The sequence below is a fragment of the Hemitrygon akajei genome, chromosome 4 (assembly GCF_048418815.1).
Source record: "Hemitrygon akajei chromosome 4, sHemAka1.3, whole genome shotgun sequence".
Taxonomy (NCBI): domain Eukaryota; kingdom Metazoa; phylum Chordata; class Chondrichthyes; order Myliobatiformes; family Dasyatidae; genus Hemitrygon; species Hemitrygon akajei.
The window spans coordinates 29,181,422-29,204,337 of record NC_133127.1 but is presented as its reverse complement, the minus strand read 5'-3'; the positions used below and the strand labels follow the sequence as shown (position 1 = coordinate 29,204,337).

The 22,916-nt window shown below is 40.9% G+C and overlaps 1 protein-coding gene across 2 annotated transcripts in view; it reads right to left on the bottom strand.

The window, feature by feature from the left end:
* Positions 1-22,916, bottom strand: part of polr1a (RNA polymerase I subunit A) — a 198,316-nt gene that overhangs the window by 128,168 nt on the left and 47,232 nt on the right. For both annotated transcript variants that reach the window (XM_073042216.1, XM_073042217.1), the window contains exons 2-9: positions 22,197-22,401; positions 19,764-19,913; positions 18,277-18,381; positions 11,490-11,575; positions 8,656-8,774; positions 3,554-3,640; positions 1,449-1,557; positions 1,052-1,220 (exon numbers count right to left, since the gene is read on the bottom strand). In XM_073042216.1, the coding sequence (XP_072898317.1) occupies positions 1,052-1,220; positions 1,449-1,557; positions 3,554-3,640; positions 8,656-8,774; positions 11,490-11,575; positions 18,277-18,381; positions 19,764-19,913; positions 22,197-22,401 (1,030 nt within the window). The remainder of the gene's footprint in view (positions 1-1,051; positions 1,221-1,448; positions 1,558-3,553; positions 3,641-8,655; positions 8,775-11,489; positions 11,576-18,276; positions 18,382-19,763; positions 19,914-22,196; positions 22,402-22,916) is intronic.

Sequence of the window (22,916 nt, the reverse complement as noted above, 5' to 3'; positions counted from 1 at the left end):
CAATCACCAAGTCAGGCAGCTTCTACGGAGAGAGAAAAAAGCAAGCAATGTTTCAGGTCAGGGAACTGCTGAGGAAAAGTTAGAAATCACGAGTCCTAGAAACAGTGTTTGGGAAAAGGTGGAGAAAACAGAGGATGTGCTGTATGTAACAGCATGGAGAGCAAGAAAGACGTGGTGGTAAGAAAGGATGTTGAAAGCTTGTTAATTAACTGATATGTCTAGAGGAGAGAGAAACAGGAAGAAGAATAAATAAAAGAAATAAAACAATGCTAGAGCATTGAGACATGAAACATCACAAAAACACAACCACATAGTAGGCACGTAAGTGGCTATACTTTATTAGGAGTTTCAGGAGATTTGGTAATGTCACCAAAGATTCTAGCAAATTTCTGCAGATGTACTGTAAAGAGTATTCAAACTAGTTGCATCTCACCCTATTATCGAGGCTCCAATGCACAGGATCGAAAGTGAAAGAGGAAAGGCGGCCATGGAAGAAAGAAAAGCAGAGAGGAGCACCAGAGGGAGGAGATGGGGAGGCAAGATGATAAGATGAGAGAGGGAGAAAGGAATGGGGAATAGTGAAGGAGAGGGTGGGGGGAGCTCCTCCTCCCTTTTCCTCCTTCCTCTCCTATTAGGTTCCCCCTTCTCCAGACCTGCATCTCTTTCACCAATCAACTTCCCAACTCTTTACTTCACCCCTCCCAGTTTCACCGATCTCCTTGAGTTTCCCTCTCCCCTCCCCACTTTTAAATCTACTCCTCATCTTTTTTTCCCCCCAGTCCTGCCAAAGGGTCTCAGCCCAAAACGTCGACTGTACTTTTCTCTACAAGTGCTGCCTGGCCTGCTGAGTTCCTCCAGCATTTCACACGTATTGGAATCTTCATCTGTTTTCAGCTACAAATGATCTTAAAAAAGGGTATTCTAAAACATTTGAACCATGTCTTTTTGTACATGAGAAACATCAGTCGTTGATATCCATAAGTGTACATAGTCAAGACAAACAGTAACTGACTTTCATTTACATAACTTAAAATAACAACTCCTTTCTTACCGCTGCTGCTATCTCCTCAGTCTGATTAGGCTGTTCGGGCTTCACCTGTTCCTGTGCTATTAAGGTCAGGAGCTTATGTATCACTTGGACATCTTTCATCACTGCTTGTAGATTTACAGTTTGCCCATTGGTGTACATCTGGTCTCCGAGCCGATTAATTGGACGAAATCTGCCAAATATATTCATAAGGATACCCAAACCATGAGACATTTTATATGAATATAACACGAGTAAAGTTCTACTTCATCACAATAAAAATTACTCCCAACAGTTAAAATATTCCACAAATTTGTCACTAATATATCTTTAATGTGCCGTAGAATGGTTAAATTCAGCTCTACCTTAAGATGTAATAATGCAATCTGCAAGACAAGTTCTCTTTTAGAGGTAATCTTACCTGGAAGGAGGAACAACGAGAAGATCAAGGAAAAACATGTCGAGGTTCCAGCTGGACTTTGAATCTCCGTGCATTTTCAAACCAGGAAATAGATACTTCAGGAAGAAGCCTAATTGAAATAATGAATTGATTTTAATTAGGGCATTGATACATATTTTGTCATTATTCTCAAGGCTTTCTCTCCCTTACCATGTGTAAGTAGTGTAGCAAAGTTATTTTTGAACTAGTTTTGGATGCAAGTGTCACAATTGTATCTGCCTAAAATAGGGAGCACTCTAGGCATATACTTGACAGCTAAAATGAAACACAGAGAAACAAAAGGAAAGTTTCCTAAACGAAAGAGATTCTGTAGATGCTGGAGATCCAGAGTAACACACACAAAGTGCTCAGCTCTTCCAGCATTTTGTGTGTGTTACTCTGGATTTCCTGCATCTATGGAGAGGAATAAACAGTCCTTATGTTTAGAGACTCCTCATGAGGAAAGTCTCCTATCTACACTTGCTTCGAGGGCCCCAAAGCTGAATTTGGACATCCCAATATCGTACCCAGTGTGTTATTTTGGCATAGTTGTGAATTTCATTCAACCACAGGACAATGAGCTGAGTAGGCCTATTTTATTGGTGCATTAAGACCACAAGGAAGAGCAACACATTGGGAGTTGTGCATTAAACACAACCTGTACTGTGCATCATACAAGATAATGGAACAACTTAGCGGGTAGGGCAGCATCCACAGGGGGAAATGGACAGTCAACATTTTGGTTAAGACCCTTCATCCGCACCGAAAGATGGGAAGATAGACAGCATAAAGAGATGCACCAGAGCGATAGGAGTAAGCAATAGATGGACTGGTGGCGCATTATGTGCCATGTGTTGTGATGTGGGCGATCATGGTCTTTCCACTAGCATGATTGTTCTTGGCCAATATCTTTCAAAGATGGGTGATCCCAGCTATTATCAATACTCTTCAGAGATTGTCTGGCGTCAGTGGTCGCATTACCAGGACTTGTGATATGTACCAACTGCTCATACAACCATCCACATCTGCTACCACACACCCCGATCAGTGGGTTAAGCAGGGAGCTAAATTTCATACAGAGTTGAAATTCCAACGTAAGCTGGGAGGTAACAGGTGGAGGTGACTAAGGACTGAAGATGATGGAATCTGATAGGGCAGGAAGGTGGAGCACAGAATCAGGGAGGGAGATGGGGACAGGAGGGGAGGAGAACCAGTGAGAATATGTGTCAGTGATGGACGAGAGGGCAGAGGAGGGGGAAGAAACCAGGTTTTGGGGTCAGGGGTGAGCAAGATGCATGCATGTTTCCCATCCAACCAAGAGGAAAGCATTAAATTCCTTAGCATGGACATTACAACCTCAAGCTTCTAATTCTAATTCAAAGTGGGAGCTGGCTGCTAGAGTAGAACCAACACTGAAACAGCAAGAATGAATGCATCTGAAAAATAACAACAGCTTTACCCTCCAATCAGAATTCCACACTGGCCTAATTTACAGCAACTATACATAGAGTATGAATGAACTCCTGTAATATTAAGTTCCAAGGCCCAGTGTATGTTTGATTTGTTCCTACAAGCAGCAGAACTAATTTCCCCTCTCTCCACTTTTAGTAATTGTTCATTCTTACCAGCCTGAAGGGTCTTGGCCTGAAGCGTCAGCTGTACTGTTTTCCGTAGATGCTGCCTGGCCCGCTGAGTTCCTCCAGCATTTTGTGTGTGTTGCTTATCAGCCATATCTGCTTTCAATCCTATTCATTACAATGCTGTGGAGGTATAGTTACCATACTGAGAGACTCTTGTTTTAAGTTCTAAATGATGGGCATCTATAAAAACAGGACTTGTTCAACATCAGGGGATGGCCTGTATTATCACTTCTGCTTTCATTCCTCTCTACAAAATTTTCTCCCTCCAACTTATTCAAACAATTATAACATGGTTCAAATCTCCTGAAGTGCATTATAATCATATATCGTAAATACAAGACATTCCACAAATGCTGGAAATCCAGAGTAACACATACAAAATGCTGGAGGAACTCAACAGGACCTATGGAGAGGAATGAACAGTCGACACTTGGGACAAATATTTACCATCGTTGTTCCACAGTTCCATCACATGGTCTTTTGCAGTGATAGGTGTCAGGAACCCTCGTTTTCCAAAGAGTGAATCATCAAGACCTCAGCAAAAGATAATAAAAAATTAAATGCTTACTTAAAAGCATGTTGAAATAATTTTTAAAAAACATGATAAGATCATTAAAAAAATACACACAAGGACCACTAAAAGAATTTGCAGTTTTTAAGCTTTCTGGGCACCAAAATACATCCCACAAGTGAAATCATGTTTGATAAATCGGTTAAACTTGTTTGAGGGTGAATAACAGAGTGGATAAAAGTGAACAAGTGGAGTTAGCGCGTTCAGATTGACGAAAAGCAATCGATAACATGCCATGTAAAAAATTATAGCACAAGGATGCACAAAGTGGGGTGATATATTGGCAGAAAGAGGCACGGCCAATATAAAGCAGAGAATCAGGATAAACAGATTATTTCCAATCTGGTAACTGACGCCATGAAGAACGGAGCTGAGCCCTCAATTAATTATTCTTATTAATGGTTTGAATATATTGTTGCCAACAAATGTGCTGATGATACAAAGGGAGGGTAGTAGGCAAATTGTGTGGGAGACACAAAAAGCCTGCAAAAAGTATAGAGGCAGATTAAGCAACTATGCAAGTTGACAGCAATGGGGTACAATGTGAAGAAATGCAAGGAAGAAAGCATGTGGCAAATTATATTTAAACCAAGTGAGTCTACAAAGTGTTGCATGGAAAAAGATCTTGAGATGCACAGAACGTCACCGTGCAGATGTGCTGTGCCAGGTATTCAGGAATGTAAATGGAAGATGAGCTTCATTACAAGGAGCATGGGGCATAAATCTGAGGAAATTTTGCTGCAAGTCTATTGGATACTGGTTAAATAACACCTGGGTTACTGGGTACAGGTTTGATCACCTCCTTTAAGGAAAGAAATAAATGAATTCACAACAGTGCAGAGGCAGCTCACAGAGTTGATTTCTGTGATAAAGGAGATGCTTTACCAAGGCAGGCACAGTAGGTTTGGCCTATGTTCTTTTGAGTTTGAAAGAATGGGAAGTGATCTAGACAATCTTATTTAAGATTGCAGGGGATTGACAGGGTGAATATCGACCATAAGGTATGGGAGCTGAACTAGGCCGTTCGGCCCATCAAAACTGCTCCGCCATTTAATCATGGGCTGATCCAATTCTTCCAGTCATCCCCACTCCCCTGCTTTCTCCCCATACCCTTTGATGCCCTGGCTGATCAAGAATCTATCTATCTCTGTCTTAAATACACCCAATGACTTGGCCTCCACAGCCACTTGTGGCAACAAATTCCACGGATTTACCACCCTCTGACTAAAGTAAATTCTCCGCACCTCAGTTCTAAATGAATGTCCTTCAATTCTGAAGTCATGCTCTCTTGTCCTAGACTCCCCTACCATGGGAAATAATTTTGCCATATCTAATCTGTTCAGGCCTTTTATCGAGAGGATGTTTCTCCAGATGGGAGTACCTGGATGTAGGGGCATTATTTAATTGTTGGAGATTGACAGATTGCTCAAATCAGACAGAGATGAAACACAATCCTGCAGCTGCTGTAAATTTAAAATACTGGAAATATTCAACAACCAGGCTGCATCTGTGGGGATAGAAACAGGCCCACTTTTTCAGGTGAAAGTCTAACGAAGCTTGTTGAACTGCAGGGAGGGAGGGGGATGTCTCTGATGGAGTAGAATTTGTCTGACCATGAGGATAAGCTATAAATAAGAGTACCTGGTTAATGAGTTAATGGAACAGTTAGAGAGTGAGAACATAGACAATTGTATGTGGGGGTTGTGAAACGCAGAGCAGAAGGTCATGCACAGCAGGTCAGGCCGCACAAACCCTCAACTCCCAAAGAAAACAAAGCAACAAGCAAGCTTAGCCAGTATCACAGATGGACAACTGATAACGCCAGAAAGCAGGCTACGTGAAGTCCAGAGAGCTGCCACGTTCACTGGTGAGCGGTGAGGTGCTGTAACTCAAGACTGCATTGAGCTTTGAAGTAACGGCACCAGAAGCCGCAGACCATTAAGTCGGAGTGGGAATGGGATGGGAATTGTACTGGGAGGCACCAGGCAAGCTCATGCAGCCTGAACATCAGTGGCTCTCTGATCCACTCTTCTGCTCCCACGGACCTTCCTCCACCCCTTCTTTTTTTTTTTTTTTTTTAAAATATTTTTTTATTGTTTTCAAATAGTTACAGAATAAATGTGTATAAAAAAATGTGTTACCCAGCCCCCCTCCCCTTAACCCCTCCCCCCTAACATCCCTATTAAAGAAATAAGAAAGAAAATAAAAGGGAATGCCTGGATGTTGGAAGATCCCCACATGCTCCACGGAGTTCTCATTTTTTTAAAATATATGTTAAAATCCTTTTTCTTTTTACTGGCCCATTAAGCCCATTAACATTAAAACTTAAAAAATTTAGTAGATTAGTCATTATTTTTTATTATTATATTACTCCAATCTATAATAATACCTAATCTTTCCACTTTTGTGGTATCCTGGGAAATCTTTATAAAAATCTCCATGTTGCTATGTGTGTCCTCACCAATCATCCAGGCAAAAAGATAGAAAAAAATTAAAATATAAAGAAAAAAAAACAAAATACCCCCCTACTAATGTTGTGGAGAAAAATCACAACATTACCCCCCTCTGCTGTACGGGTCATGGCAACCGCCATGATTACACACGTGAATCCCGCAGTAACCGATCCACAGCCTCCCAGCCCCCCTGCAACATAGAAAAGTATATGTATAAGAGAAAAAAAAATACTATTCTCATTTAGTATTTCTAAAATTTTGCTTTTCTCTTCTATAATATCCATAAATGTCCATTCCTTCTGTTCCTTGGGTCAATCTTCATCTTTAATCCATTACGTTTGGAAGCCTCTATGTGTAATTAGCGAATAGATGGAAGTTCTTGTACAAACTCCTCCGCTTTTCGATAATCGGAAAAAGAAAAATTTCCCTCCTCCAAAAAAATTATCAGTGTTGCTGGATGACACATTGTAAATTTATAACCCTTTTCCCATAAGGCTTTTTTCACTGGGTTAAATTCCTTCTTTCTCTTCAACAGGTTGTAACTTATATCAGGATAAAAAAGAACTGGTTTCCCTGCTATCATCAGTGGCCCGTTTCTATTTTTGGCACTTTGGGCAGCGGCCTTCAGGATCTTTTCTTTGTCTTGGTATCGTAAGCATTTTATCAAAATTGATCGTGGGTTTTGATCAGCTCGAGGTCTTGACCTTAAAGATCTATGCGCCCTTTCAATCTCAATTGGAGTTTCTCTTTCCATTTTCAATTTTTTAGGGATCCAGTTTTGAAAAAAATTTATTGGATCTTCTCCTTCTATATCTTCTTTAAGTCCAACAATTTTAATATTATTTCGTCTACTGAGATTTTCAAGCTTATCAATTTTTTCCATAAATTGTTTTCTTTCTGATGTCCAAGCAGTATTTTCCTTTTCTATTTTGTCCATTCTTTCAACCATGTCTTCCGTTGTAGTTTCCAAGTCCTTAATTCTTTTTCCCATTTTTTTCTGTCTCTTTGTCGTTTTATCAAGCATAATCTCCATTTTGGTCATTTTTTTTTCGAGTCTTTTTTGATTATTTTTAATTACTTTTAATGTGTCTAATTTACGCATTATTTGCCTCAAAGTCTTTTCTATATTTCTAGAAGGACTTTTACCACCTTCAGCTGATCTTTCCGAGAGATTTGACTCTCCCTCCGATTCGCTATCACTTTCAGTTGCAGTGGTAGCTGGGCTTTGTAGTTCTTGTTGCTCCCGTTTGCGCATGCTCCATCCTTCGCGTTTGCGGAGCTCACGGTGGTCTTTTCCTGTGGCCAATGTTGCCACAGTCTCCTGTTCCGTATCGCCGGTGATATAATGTACCTGAGACCGCGGTTCCTCGGTAGACGTGGGCCTTGTTCTTGTTCCAACTTGCGTAGTCTTCCCGGTATTAGTTTTCTTCATCTTCCTTCCTTGAGGCATAGCTTGACACAGTCCGGAGTCGTTTATAAGTAACTTTTAGAAAGTATTGCCTAACTTTTCTTCATTTAAACATTAATTTATTAACTTTTTACGGGAGGGCTGGGTCCCTGCGTCTCGATCCTACGTCATCACGTGATGTCCCCCCCTCCACCCCTTCTTGCGTCACTTTCTCTTGAAACCCCAGGTGATACAATAGTTGTCATTTCATCTCTTCCCTTCCGACCAACCAGGGACCCAGCAGTCTTTCCAGGTGAAGCAGCCACTCAGTTGCACTTGTTCCAATGTAATGCATTCAGTATTCACAATATGGTCTCCTCTGCATTGGAGAAGACGAACGCAGAACGGGTGATCACTTGGCGGTACATCTCCGCTCAACTGAAGGGATGATCCCAGAGCTTCCTGTTGCCAGCCCGTTTTAATTCTTCACTCCACTTCAACCAATCAGTCTGTGGTCTCCGATAGTCTGCTGGAGGAACTCAGCGGGCTGAGCAGCAGCTAAGTGAGGAAAGCTATCAACGCTTCAGGTTAAATCTCTGCAACAGGTCTAAATGCAGAGGGGAGACAGCCAGTATAAAGAGGAGAACAGAAGCCTGAGGCGACGTGGACTACAGATGGTGAAAGATAACAGACAGGTTGTGCCGGGTAGGGGAGGGGAAGGGAGGTGGGGCTAGTTTGGGGAGACAGATGGATAGTAGGATGAGGGTGGACAAAAAAAAACCATAGAGAAGTGTGAAGGTTGGAGACGTGCTGGAGGGAGAGAAGCAGGAACATGAAAGAGTTGCAGCAACTCATCTTCCACCAAGCACATTGCAGCTTTCCAAATTCATTATTAAATTCTACAACTTTGGGTAACTTGATTTCTGTCTGTATCCGCCATCTGCTGTAAGGCTGGCTCACAGCAGCTGCAGATCACGAACGGAAAGCACAACACAAATCTACACTTGAAGAGCATTGCACTACTGGAGATATGGAGAAGCCAGCTTCGACACTTAACATTACTAAGGGCACACTTGCTCCATTTACTTTTGTGACCTGTGAAAGATGCAACGGTCCAGTTAGTTTTATTGAGCTTTACCTGCATTTTCTTGCACTACTGTATCAGTATTTTTTTTCAACTTGACTTTGAGTGCAGCTGAGGGGTACGTCACGATGAGTTTGCTATTGTGTTCCTTTCGTACAATTGATTTTCCAGCTCTACAAAAAAGAAAACAAAGCTTTATAAAAAAAACTCCATCTGCCATTCTATCCAAAGTATAAAACAATGATACATCTGTGAATCTCAATTAAATGTTCTGAAAGGTTAAATTAAAGTGTTGCTTCAGATATTTAGTATCATTCTTTTGACTATTGTTTCCTTCAATATAAATCTGAGGAATCTGATATTCATAGAAGCAGACCCATCATTCCACCATCTCTTTGCTGACTATCATGCCTGATGATACTAATCCCATATGCCTGTTGCCATTGCATGGCATTCTGAGTCTTGAACACACAAGTGGTTCTTAAATACTGCCACTGTTTCTGAATGCAGCAAGCTCCAGCTGCACTTTATCCCACATACCACTACAAAGTGTGACAGATTTATCCTGCAGATCATCTATGAAAACTCCTCCCTTACACCCATGGCCCCAAGTTCAGACACCACATTTCTGCATTTCTTCCTGGGCCACATGCTTTCATCTTGCACAAGCGGATCTTGGAGTTATTTCTTCGCTGTTTGGATAGGAGAAATCACAAAGTAAAATTGATACGGGCTCATCGATTCTCCCCATCAAACTCAGCATCACAGCCACATGCCGCCATTACATTCTTTTTCCCTCCAAGTGCATAACTGCATCTCTCTCACACACGGTGAAGGAGAGTACCGAACAAGATTATACGGCTGGAGTCCTAGAACAACTTACAATAGTGGCCAATTTATTAGATACTACCTCCTGTACCTAATAAAATGGCCCCACTAAGTATATGCTCATGGTCTTCTGCTGCTGTAACCCATCCACTTCAAGGTTCAACATATTTGCATTTAGAGATGCTCTTCTGCACAACACTGTTGTAAAGTTTGATTATTTGAATTACTACTGCCTTCCAGACAGCTTGAACTTTCTGGCTATTCTTCTCTCTAAGTAACAAGACACTTTAGACTATAGAACTGCTGCCACTCACTGGATTTTTTTTTGTTAATTGCACCATTTTCTGTAAACTCTAGAGACTGTTGTGCATGAAAATCTCAGGGATCAGCAGTTTCTGAGATACTCAAACCACCCCGTTCAGCACCTACCAAGTGGTCAAGGTCACTTAATCACATTTCTTCCCCATTCTGATGTTTGGTCTGTACAACAACTAAACTCTTGACCATCCCTGCATGTTTTTATGCATTGAGTTGCTGCCATATGATTGGCTGATTAAATATCTACATTAACGAGGTGTACCTAATAAAGTGGCCATGGAGTGCAGATTTCCTTTCTTAAAATACTACAGGAATCATTCACTTCTGAAAGAGAATTGAAGAGCTGCTGGCAATTTCCAAGACAAAACCACCATAGTATAAATCCCAATTCTCTCCCTCAGCAAGGAAATCAAGGCCAAGTTGACTGCCTTTCACCAAAGACATAAATGCAAGAAATTCTGCTGAGGCTAAAAATTCAGAGCAACACACAAAAAATTCTGGAGGAACTCAGCAGGTCAGGCACTACCAGAAGAGGGGAATTAACAACCAATGACAGACACCTTCCTTTGGGAGTATTGTGAACATTCGAGCCTCTTATCTAAGAAAGGATGTGTTGACATTGGAAAGGGTTCAGAAGAGGTTCACAAGAATGATTCCCGGAATGATCATATGAGGAGCATTTAATGGGTCTGGGCCTGTACTCACTGAAATTTAGTAGAATGTGGGGGGGGGGGGGCGGAGGGGCATCTCATTGAAACCTATTGAATGTTGAAAGGCCTCGATAGTGGATGTGGAAAGGATGTATCCTATGGTGAGGGAGTCTAGAACCACTGGGTACAGCATTGGAATAGAGGGACATCCATTTAGAACTGAGATGAGGAGGAATTTCTTTAGCCAGAGGGTGGTGAATCTGTGGAATTTGTTGCCACAAGTAGCTGTGGAGGTCAGGTCATTAAGCATATTTAAACTGGAAGTTGAAATATCCTAGATTAGAAAGGGTGTCAAAGGATATGGGGAGAAGGCAGGAGAATGGGTATGAGAGGGAAATGGATCTGTCATGATTAAATGGTAGAGCAGACTTGGAGGGCCAAAGGGCCTCCTACATCTTATGGATAGGCATGATCAGCTCCTGGAGAGCTTTCCCCTCATTCCTATGTTTCTAAGCTGGGATTTCAGGAGTAATTTGTTAATGTCAAGTTTCATTTTTTCCCCTCAGCAACTGTACTAATAGAGCGATTTTAACCTCATCATCTGTGCAGAGTTTATTGCTTTGTTGGTAATCAATTATTTGCTTCTATCTCATGGAACAGACCCCATGATGGCCAAGGATTTGCCTATTACTTCTATTCCTCCAACTGAAGTCAAATCATTTTGTAGAAAGCACTGAATCAAGCCTTGAATTTTTGAAGAGCTAATGTTAAGGCAGGAGAATTTACATGTCTTGCTTTAAAAAGATTCAGGACTAGTTCCTAACACATTCAACACCTTCAATTCCAGAAGAAATCTTGTGCATAATGTCAAAAATAGTAACATTTTATCTCAAACAAGAGAAGATCTGCAGATGGTACAAATCAAAACAACACACGCAAAATGCTGGAGGACCTCAGCAGGCCAGGCAGCATCTAAGGAAAAAAGTACAGTCGACGTTTCAGGCTGAGACCCTTCGACAGGACCCTCCAGGATTTTGTGTGTGTTGTTAACATTTTATCTTTTTTAAATGTTATTTCCAACACATCACTTACTTGCAGTTTGGACACTTCCTTGATTTCATGTGTATTTTCCAGAAATCCCTTATTAACTTATCCTTGCAGTCAGTCACAGTTTTCACCTTGGAACAAAACAGATCTACAACGTGATATCACTAATAAAATGTACAAATACGAAGAACACTCAATATTAAATAATAGACTTTTCAGCCTATGATATTATGCTGACCTTTTTAATCTTCTCTGAGATCAACCTAGCCCTTCCTTCCAACACATCCCTCCATTTTTCTATCATCCATGTACCTATCCAGTTAAGAATTTCTTAACTGCCCCTAATCTATCTGCTTCTACCACTACCCCGGCAATGCACTCACTGCCGTCTGTGTAAAAGACTTATACCCTGAACTATACTTTGCTTGAGACTGTGTTCTGGTTAGTTTAGCTCATATTTTTTTCTGTACATCCCTGGTTCCTTCCTTCTCTTTTCCCAAAAGACTATCTGTTAGTCTAATGAGAATTCCCTCCATGAAGAGATACACATAGGGTGAGAACATGCACACTTTTCCCCTGAAGTTGGGTGAGACTGAAACCAGAAATCATTGGTTTAGGGTGAAAGGTGAAATGTTTAAGGGGAACCTGAGAGGGAACTTCTTCACTCAGAGGGTGGTGCAAGTGTAGAACGAGCTGCCAAAAGCAGTGGTGGATGCAGGTTCTACTGCAACACTTAAGCTTTGAAAAGTACATAGATGAGACAGGTATGGTCCAGGTATGGGCAGATGGGACCAGGCAGAAAAACAAGTGTTACGAATGAAGGGAGCAAAGTCGCCCCCCCCCCCCCCTTTTGAGAATCACAAAATCGCTATTATTTCGGGTCTGATACCCAGGAAGTGAGAGAGATATATATCATGTCAGTAATGAGAGAGAGAGACGCAGGATCACAGCAAAGGCAGTTGTTATAGACAACACAGAATACACAACAAGGTGGAATGTCTCCTAACAAAAGCGGAACGGAACCACTGATTACTGCTATTGTCTCTTGGAGAAGGAATTGTGTATTGAGTACTGTACTATTCATTGAAACCCCTCAGGGGACAGCCAGAGTGGTCTGGTTGAGGAATTGCATCATCCCAACCTGATTGACATCTGAGACCCCGTGAGTGAGGATAAAAGACGGGTCTGGGGAACACCCCTCAGACGCACCAGGAGAAACGCTAGAAATCCAGTGACAGCGTTTTATAGCGAAGGCCGGTGAGGGCTCGTGTGTGTCCTCCCTTGCCTGGGTGGCGGGCTCATCACGGAAGAACGGTTTAGCTAAAGGAGAGGTCATACTTGAACGGCCACAACAACGAGACACCGACGGATCGAAATCATAAAGGAAGGTTGGCAAAAACAATAGCGGTAACTGTTCCCATTCTTCTATCTCTCTCTCTCTCCAACAATTGCAACACAGCGACAAACAAACACCGCAGCCTGCGTGAACTGAAACAAACTTTATATTTCCATCGGACAATTCATTATCCCCTAGACAACGATAGAGCTTATTTCTTATTGATTATTATTATACCCACACTTTTAGGTTTAGTATTGATGACGTATATTATCTGTATATTTGCATTGATATTATTTTTGTGTATTTTTACTAATAAATACTGTTAAAAATAGTATCACCAGACTCCAACGGACGCCTCTATCTTTGCTGGTAAGTAACCCAGTTACGGGGTTCGTAACACAAGTCAGCACAGACTAGATGGGCTGAGGGGCCTGTTTCTGTATTGACTATGACTGCTCTATGACTCTGTGTTTCAATTGCCTGCAGAATGCCTAACTAACAGGAAGGAAGTGACAAGAACAAGGTACCAGGGAGCTTCTGCTGGATATTGATCTGAACAAAAATCTTCCACTTGGTAAAATGAAAGACTCCCCCATGATGCTTATGAAGTATCAAGATGTGGGGAAAGAATTACAATAAACATCTGCAAGGAGTATTTTAGATGGTTGGTAGTGTGGCACATCATGTGAGAATTGGGAGGAGAAAGACAAAAACTGCTGGAACTATTTAACAGTTGACGTTTTGGGCCGAAGAAGGGTCTTGGCTCGAAACATCAACTGTTTATTCACTTCCATAGCGGTGACTTGATAAAGGTGCACAAGATGATTAAGAGGCATGGATCGAGTGGATAGACAGAGACTTTGCCCCAGGGTGAAAAAAGCTAATACCAGGGAGCAGGTGATTGGAGGAAAGTATAATTGAGGGGGAAGGGGGGTTCAGGGGTAATGTCAGAGGCAAGTTCTTTACACATAGAGTGGTGGGTGCATGGAATGCCCTGCCATGGGTGGCAATAGAGACAGATACATTCGGGGTATGTAAATAAACTCTCAGTCAGTCACGTGAATGATAAAAAAAAAATGTAGAAAGGAAAGAAAGGATAGATTGATCTCAAAGAGTAGGCTGAAAGGTTGGCAAAGCATTGTGAGCCGAAGGACCTGTACTGTGCTGGACTTTGCTTTTCTACACAGGTTTTAAAAGTGTTAAACTTCTGGGGTGGGACAGAAAGAAACAAAGTATTGGCATGGTCTCTTCTCTAGGTAAAAGGAGAGTGAGAGAACAATTGAAACTATTTCATTCTTGTACATTCCTTAAACTAAGACTATTGGTATCACCAACTAGCCAACGAAAAAGGGAAGCAGTGATTGAAGACAATATGCAAAATAGAAAGACACCAGAGTTGAAGACGGGCTGCAATGAAGCTCAACGGCCACTCAATAAAATTCAATTGGTGCTCAAAAGTATTGGGGCAAGACAGACATTTATATATTAACTTATATATCTTTTATACATTAACAGGAGATGCAGGTGTTGCTTGCAAATGACCATAAGACCATCAGACATATGAGCAGAATTATGCCATTCAGCCCATCGAGTCTGCTCCACCATTCCATCATGGCTGATCTGGATGCTATTCAGCCCCATATTGCCATATCGTATTTAATGACCTCCTTGACTGAGCGGCGCTCTCGGAATTAAAAATCAATAAAGCTGCAGATTCCAGAAATGAGAAATTTTTAAAAAATGCTGGAAACACCCAGGAGATAGCTCCATTTGGATGAACTGGAACTAGAGAATGGAGTCTAGCAGGACATAATCTGAACTGTGCCCAGGTTGGGATGGCTCATAATTGTAGTGGAAGAGAAAAGAAGGATGTAAGAGACCATAAGGAGTGGAAGAAAGTGCTGACAGATAGGAAAAGTGGAAATAAATGAGAAAATGATAATCATGATAGAGAACAATATTGACTTGAAGGACTTTTAAGTAATGGTTAGGTTTAAACAAGGGAGTGAAGTAAATACATTGAGTCCAACCGCACTGACTAACAATCTAAAGAAGGTAATAGGAAATTTAAATATGCCAAAGATTCTGCGTGATGGAGCACTGTTGGTTGTTTGTAAAAATCCAGAACAGAGGGACAAAGCTATGAAGGTACTAAATATTGGCAAAAGAGAGTTACAGAAAAGTGTGTTAGGGGAAAATGGTGTTGAAGGGGTGACAATGGGAATACCAATCAATGAAAACTTACAGGAACTAAAGAAATGTATCAAAAGGAGGATTGAAATAAAAAGATTGAAAGCAGTGAGGAATGAAGAAAAGGTTGAGAGCACATCTGTTACATTAACATTTTAGGGTTCAACCTTACCAGAAAAAGTAACAATGGTGCTCATGTGCTTTAGTATCAGAGCCTATGTTCCACCACCACTTAGGTGTTATAAATGTCAGAAATATGGGCTCGTGACGGCTGTGTGTAAAGGAAGGGAGAGGCATGGAGGAGCACATAATGGATGAGCAGTGCAAACAAGATGAACGGGTAAAATGTTATAACTGTGGTGGGTGCATACACTAGCCTATGGGGATGTGTAAGTAGGAAGTAAATTTTAATGAAAGTTCTGGATCAGTAATCGATTTAACATTAATTACAGTACCTTTGGCAGGAAAGTGTAGATGGGAGGTTTCTAAAGAAACAACAACAGGCAGTGATTATTACTCTGTATTATGTCGAATAGGAATAGAAATAGTGATAGATGAGGAAAATGTGCCTGTACGCTGGCTATTTGAAAAGGATGACTGGTGAAAATGTAAAGAAATAAGTGATCGGGATTAGCAGAATTTTGAAATCAATCAGGATGTGGATCTTTTGTGGGACACAATTGTAGAAAGAATAATGACAGTGGCAACAGTAAGCACACCAAGCTAAAAAGAAAATGGTGGACAAAAGAATGTGGGGAATTAATAAGAGATTGTAATAGAGCATTTAGAATGTTAAAGTGGACACAAAATCTTCAAAAAATTAATTGAGTATAAAAAGACACAAGCAATAGTAAGAAAAGCAATTCAAAAGGCGAAACGGGAATATTGGAGTAAGTTTTGTGACTCTAGGGGAATACAAACACCCATTAATAGAATTTGGAAGATGATAAAAATGAATGGTTATCACCAGGGAAATTGGATACCAAGCGTTATGTGATGGAGAGAGAGCTGCAGTATTGAATGTAGAGCAGAGAAATACTGGTACATACTTCTGGTAATTTTGGTAATAGTTCTGATAATACGAGTAATGAAGGAAAAGGAGAAGAAAGGAAACATGATAAGAGAACTTGGAAGCATTAGGTACAGGATGGAAATTTTGAGGGTACATTAAATGTGATGTTCACCATGACAGAATTCAAAAGTGTTCTTAGAAAACAAAATCCTTAGCAGGGATCAGATTAGTTATGTTATCTAATTTGAGTAAGAAAGGGAAGGAAGTTATTCTGAAGTTATTTAACCATGTATGGGAAAAAGAAAAGCATGGAAAGGAGAACGTAAACTAGGCAAAAATGCTAGCAACCCAGCAAGTTATTTACCAATAGCATTAACCTTACATTACGTAAAACCGTGGAAAATGTTTATTAAGAGAACAACATATTACATTGAAACTAGATGGAGTATTTTTAAATATCAGAGTGGGTTTAGGAGAGGAAGGGGCACCACGGATCCAGTTCCATGTCTAGAATATGAGAGGAGGGCTCAATTGAACAGAGAAAGCGTAGTAGTAGTCTTTTAGATCCCTGCAGAAAGCAGAAAGGGGGGGGGGGGGGCAGGGAAAGATGTGCTTGGTAGTGGGATCCCGTTGGAGTGGGGTAGGATACGTAATGCCTGATTTCAACATTAAAAAGCAAATGAGGATGCATGATGATTTCTCAGTGTATACAAGTGAAATGACAGCTGTACTATTGGCTTTGCAGTGGGTGCAGGCAGTGAGAGTTGTAATATTGTCTGATTGAAGCACAACAATCAGAAGTCTAAAAGATTTCCATTCAGAGGCAAGATCAGACATTCTGTATGAGATAATACAAACCTTATTTAGGCTTAAAATGATGGGACTCTGTACATGCTTAATATGGATTACAGCACATGTTGGTATTGGAGGAAATGAACAAGCGAATAAATTAGCAAAGGAGGCAACCAGATGAGAAGTCAATATTTAAATAAATTACAGTAAAGGAGAAATGTAAAATATTATTACAAGTGAAATAAAAAATCTGGGGAAAACAATGGGATGAACTGCAAACAGGAAGGTGTCTTTATAATATCTAGAAAGAAGTGGGATGGTCAAGGAATGTAGGAAAGAGCAGGAGGGGGGAGGTGATAATATCGAGATGGAGGTTTGGGCATACACGGTTAAATAATACATTGTTTTTAATGAAGAAACACAATGATAGGAGGTGTGAGTATTGTAATCAGCAAGAAATGGTTGGTGAAGTGTCAAGATGTAATCAAGAGAGGAGATGATTGATTTTAAAGTTATCACAGAATAAAATACAATTTAAACATTAACAATATTTTGCAGAAAGGATCACAGGATTATTAAATATGTAGTGCAGTTCCTTAAGAATACAGGTCTTTTTTTTTGTAAAATTTGATACAAATATAAATATATAGGATTTAGATATCCTGACCCACAATGCAGTTTAGAGACAGACAACCCAGGAGGTCAGTCAGCAGCTGTGGAATGAGAGACTAGTTGCCTCATTAATTCTATTCCACTTTTCACAGATATCACATTCCTAGAACGTCACAGTGGTGAAGGTACAACACAGGAGTTGTTGGACAGACAGCTCCAGGGATCTGACCCAGCAATGATACAGGAAAGCCAAATTATTTTCAAGTCAGAATGGTGGGGTACCTTGAAGAGAACTTGAGAGTGGAGGTGTTCCCATGAATCTGCTACCCTTGCCTTCTTAAAAGGTGGAAGTCAAGGGTTTGGAAGATTGTTTCTACCACTAATCATCAGTGTTTCCTTATATCCCTTTACATCCATCGTTTGACAAATTACATAGAACACATTACAGGCCCTTCAGCCCACAATGCTATGTTAATCTTTCAATCTATTCCAAGATCAATCGACCATTCCATACATAGCACTCCATTTTACTATTATCCATGTGTGCAAGTTTCTTAAATGCCCCATGTATCTGCTTCTACCAATACCCTTGGCAGGGTGTTGCATGCACCTACCACTCTCTGTGTAAAGGATGTACCCCTGACATCTTCCCTGTACGTTCCATCAATCACCTTACAATGTACCCCAGTACACGCCAGAGATTTGTTATTTCTATGTACACCTCCAATCCATCTCCAATTCAAACATTACTAATTTAGTCTCCTATCCATTAACCAACACTTCAAAACAAAATGTATGTAATGCCTTTTATGATGCAGTCTATAATCTGTTTTCCATAAGATGTATTGCAACAGTGTGGAAATCCACAAAACTTCCGTTATGCTTACTTGAGAAACCTTGCAGGATATTCGATTTTTCAACACTTTCTGGGTATGTTCATTCAGTGCTTCCTGGATTTCATCTATTGTGGCCTTTGAATTTTTCTCCAACACCTGTTAAAAAAAATCAATGGAGAATTATTGAAAACTTCTTTTTTCTGAGTCTGCTCTTTGCTGCCATGTTTTTGCAAAACTTGATGCAAGCACAGTATGCAGTTTCAACAGGGTTTGCCACAATTGAATACACTACTGCTTCACTTACAGAATGTTTGATAAACGTATTCACTAATTATTCAAGTAAAAGAGAATGGAAATAGCTGCGGGATGAAAGTTAAATCTGCGGTCTATGCAGAGCTCCCCAAGCTTCAAATGGCAAACAGGATTTGCAGTTAAAGGGCACTTTTCAACCCTGCTGGTCCAACCAAATGGTTTTACTGCCAATGCATTATGCTAAAAAATGAAGAACACAGCAGCAAACTCATTGCAAACACGGGGAAATCTGCAGATGCTGGAGATTTAAGCAACACACACAAAATGCTGGTGGAACACAACAGGCCAGGCAGCATCTATAGGAAGAAGTACAGTCAACGTTTCGGGCCGAGACCCTTCGTCAGGACTAACTGAAAGAAAAGATAGTAAGAGATTTGAAAGTAAGAGAGGGAGGGGGAAATTCCAAAATGATAGGAGAATACAGGAGGGGGAGGGGTGAAGCTAAGAGCTGGAAAGGTGATTGGCAAAGGGGATACAGAGCTGGAGAGGGGAAAGGATCATGGGACGGGAGGCCTCGGGAGAAAGAAAGGGGGAGGGAAGCACCAGAGGGAGATGGAGGACAGGCAAAGAGTGATGGGCAGAGAGAAAAAAAAGGGAGGGGGGAAATAAATAAGGGATGGAGTAAGAAGGGGAGGAGGGGCATTAACGGAAGTTAGAGAAATCTATGTTCATGCCATCAGGTTGGAGGCTACCCAGACGGAATATAAGGTGTTGTTCCTCCAACCTGAGTGTGGCTTCATCTTGACAGTAGAGGAGGCCATGGATAGACATATCAGAATGGGAATGGGACATGGAATTAAAATGTGTGGCCACTGGGAGGTCCTGCTTTCTCTGGCGGACAGAGTGTAGGTGTTCAACGAAACGGTCTCCCGGTCTGTGTCGGGTCTCATTCATTGGTTCTTTCTTCCAGCAAGCACTGGATTTTTTCTAAACCTCACTGGTCCTCTGTTCCAGCACTGGACTTTTTTTTTAAAAAACATTCACCAAACCCCTGCCACACACTGGTACGAAAGCAAATGTAGTAGCCAATCTGCGCACAAGAGCAAGTCCCGTAAATAGCAAAGGGATAAATATTCAGAAGCTTATTGCTATGCCATTGTGTCTAGAATAAATATTGTCCACGAAAAATTATTGAAATCACATATTCTCTGTGTTTTCCAGGAAAACAAGTAACTTATAAGCTCCAAGAGAATTAACAGTGCTTCAAATCAATATTAAGTACTCACCTCATTCAATATTTTCTCCAATTCATACACATCTTCAACAGCTCCACAATCTACTATTTGTAGTTGATTTAACAGCAGGTACATTACCGCACGAGGGCACGTCAGCATATGGCAGTTCAGGCAGGAGCCCCGTATCATAAGGTAAAGTTTCTGCATGGAAACATTGATTTAACCAAAAAAAATTAAAAGATTTCATGCCTACTCAGTCATTTGGGATCAAGATCACAACAAGTTTTTTCCTGTCTTTCCATTATCATGATCTTCTTTTGATTTAGAAGCCACATTCAAAGTTGTGAAACTCTGCAATCAGTTAGTTATGATTGTTTGGTTGTACCAAGCACACACTAGCTCAATTCTTGGTGAAAATATAAAAGGAGCACTTAAATGTAACGGAAATATGTTTTAGACCAAAGTGCAAAATAATAATTTGGAGAAACTCTAGTCTTTGAGGAAAGTTTAAGGTCAATGATCAGAACCATAAGAAATGGAATAAAGAAAAAGACGAGAAACTATAACAAGTAAAACATATTACGTTAGCATTCACTTCAAGAGTACTAGAATATAAGAGCAAGGATGTAATGTTGAGACTTTATAAAGCACTGGTGAGGCCTCACTTGGAGTATTGTGAGCAGGTTTGGGCCCCTTATCTTAGAAAGGATGTGCTGAAACTGGAGAGGGTTCAAAGGAGGTTCACAAAAACGATTCCAGGACTGAAGGTCTTGTCATCTGGAAAGCATTTGATGGCTCTGGGCCTGTATTCATTAAAATTCAGAAGAATGAGGGGTGACCTCATTGAAACCTATCAAATGGTGAAGGACCTTGATGGAATGGATGTGCAGAGAATATTTCCTATGATGGGAGAGTCTAAGACCACAGAACACAGCCTCAGAAAAGAGGGCTGTCCTTTGAGAATGGAGATGAGGAAGAATTTTAGCCAGAGAGTGGTGAATCTGTGGAATTCTTTGCCACAGGCAGCTGTGGAGGCCAAGTCTTTATGTATATTTAAGGCAGAGGTTGATGGATTCTTGATTAGTCAGGGGACGAAGGGATACGGGAAGGAGGCAAGAGCTTGGGGCTAAGAGGAAAATTGGATCAGCCATGATGAAATGGCAGAGCAGTTGGCCTAATGGCCTAATTCTGCTCCTATATCTTATGGTCTTTCCCTACAATTACTAACGCAGACTATCGAATCACAAACCAAGTAATTGTACATGTGCATTCTGTTCAATGAAGGAAGAAACAACCTAGCTGAACTATAATAAACATAACTTAAATGATCCAGCAGGATGAGAGATGACTTGATAGAGGTGTACAAGATGATAAGAGGCTTAGAGCCAGAGAGCCAGAGATTTTTTTTCCCAGAATGGAAATGTCTACTACAAGGGAACATAATTTTAAGATGTTTAGAGGCAAGTATAGGGACAGATGTTTAGGAAATAACAGGCGGGATCGACAAAGGAGAGTCAGCGGATGTTGATTATTTGGAGTTTCAGAAGGCCTTTTGACAAGGTGTCATGCATGAGGCTGCTTAACAAAATAAAAGCCCAGGAAAGATACAAACATGGATAGAAGATTGTCTGACTTGCAAGAGGCAAAAAGTGGGAATAAAGGGGGCTTTTTCTGTTTGGCTGAAGGTGACCACTACTGTAATACAAGGGTTGGTATTGGGACTGCTTCGTTTATTTGGACGATGGCTTTGTGGCCAAGTGTGTGGATGATACAAAGATAGGTTGAGGAGCAGATAGTGTTGAGGAAACAGAGAGTCTGAAGAATGGCCTAGACAGATTGGAAGTGTGGGCGAAGAAGTGGCAGATGAAATACATTGTAGGGAATTATATGGCCATGCACTTTGGCAGAAGGAATAAAAGCATAGACTATTTTCTAAATGGAGAAAAAATTAAAAATCAGAGGTGCAAAGGGACTTGGGAGTTCTCTGCAGAATCCCCTAAAGGTTAACTTGTAGGCTGAGTCACTGATAAGGGAAGCAAAGTCAATGTTAGCATTCATTTCAAGAGGACTAGAATACAAAAGCAAGGATATAAATACGGAGGTTTTATAAGGCACTGATCAGACCGTACTTGGAGTATTGTGAGCAGTTTTTGAGAAAAGATGTCCTGGCATTGAAGAGGGTCCAGAGGAAGTTCACAGAAATTATCCCAGGAAGAAAAGGGTTAACTACGCACAACAGGAAAAAATCCCAAGTGATCCCATATCACAAAGCAATACTGATCACAACAGAAAAAGATGTAAAGACACAACATGACAAGTAGCAAATATGAAGAGAAAAAGAGTTAATACTCTTTCTCTCTCACAGACAATGAATGACAAATAAATATTTTCAGCCTTTTCTGGTATTTAGTTCAGTCATCATCACACATCCATTCACATTGTTTCTTTCCACCCTCCCCCTCCCAAAGAGATCCCAATACTTACATCAAAAAATAAGGGATTGTAGACCGTGAGTGGAAGATCTATATGGCCCACGTGGCCTGGGCAGTTAGTGAAATCCTGAGCACAAGTACCACATACTTCCTTGGAATCAGCTGGACCCAATGCCAAATCATACAGGCCATTTGTTGCCGGATTGCCCACATTGTCCAACAGATTAGGATTGGTGATTGCCTTTACACTCAGCTTCCTGCCAAAGAAAGAATTTCGAGCTGTTAGGTGAAGCTTAGTCATTAAACAAGGAGAAAAGAACATTGCTAAATCTAGCTCATTACAAACAATTAATTCAGAGATACCAGACAACACATCTGCATTTCACAGCCAAGGGTCTCAGCACTGCCCATATTTACATGGGGAGCAACTCTGAATTTAAAAAAAGAGCTGGCCACTGACTTCAGGAAGCAGGGTGGTAAACATGTTCCTCTTTACATCAATAGTGCTGAGGTGGAGGTGGCTGAATGCTGTAAACATCACCAATAACCTATCCCAGTCCAACCACATAGATGCCAGGGCCAAGAAAGCTCACCAATGCCTTTCCTCAGTAAGCTAAGGAGCTTACGCATGTCACCTTCGGCCCTCATCAAACTTTAGAGATGCACCACCGGAAGCGTCTCTAAGCCAAATGCATCACGGCTCAGTAGGGCAACTAGTCTGCTCAACACCACAAGTAACTGTAGAGTTGTGCACATAGTCAGCACGTCACAG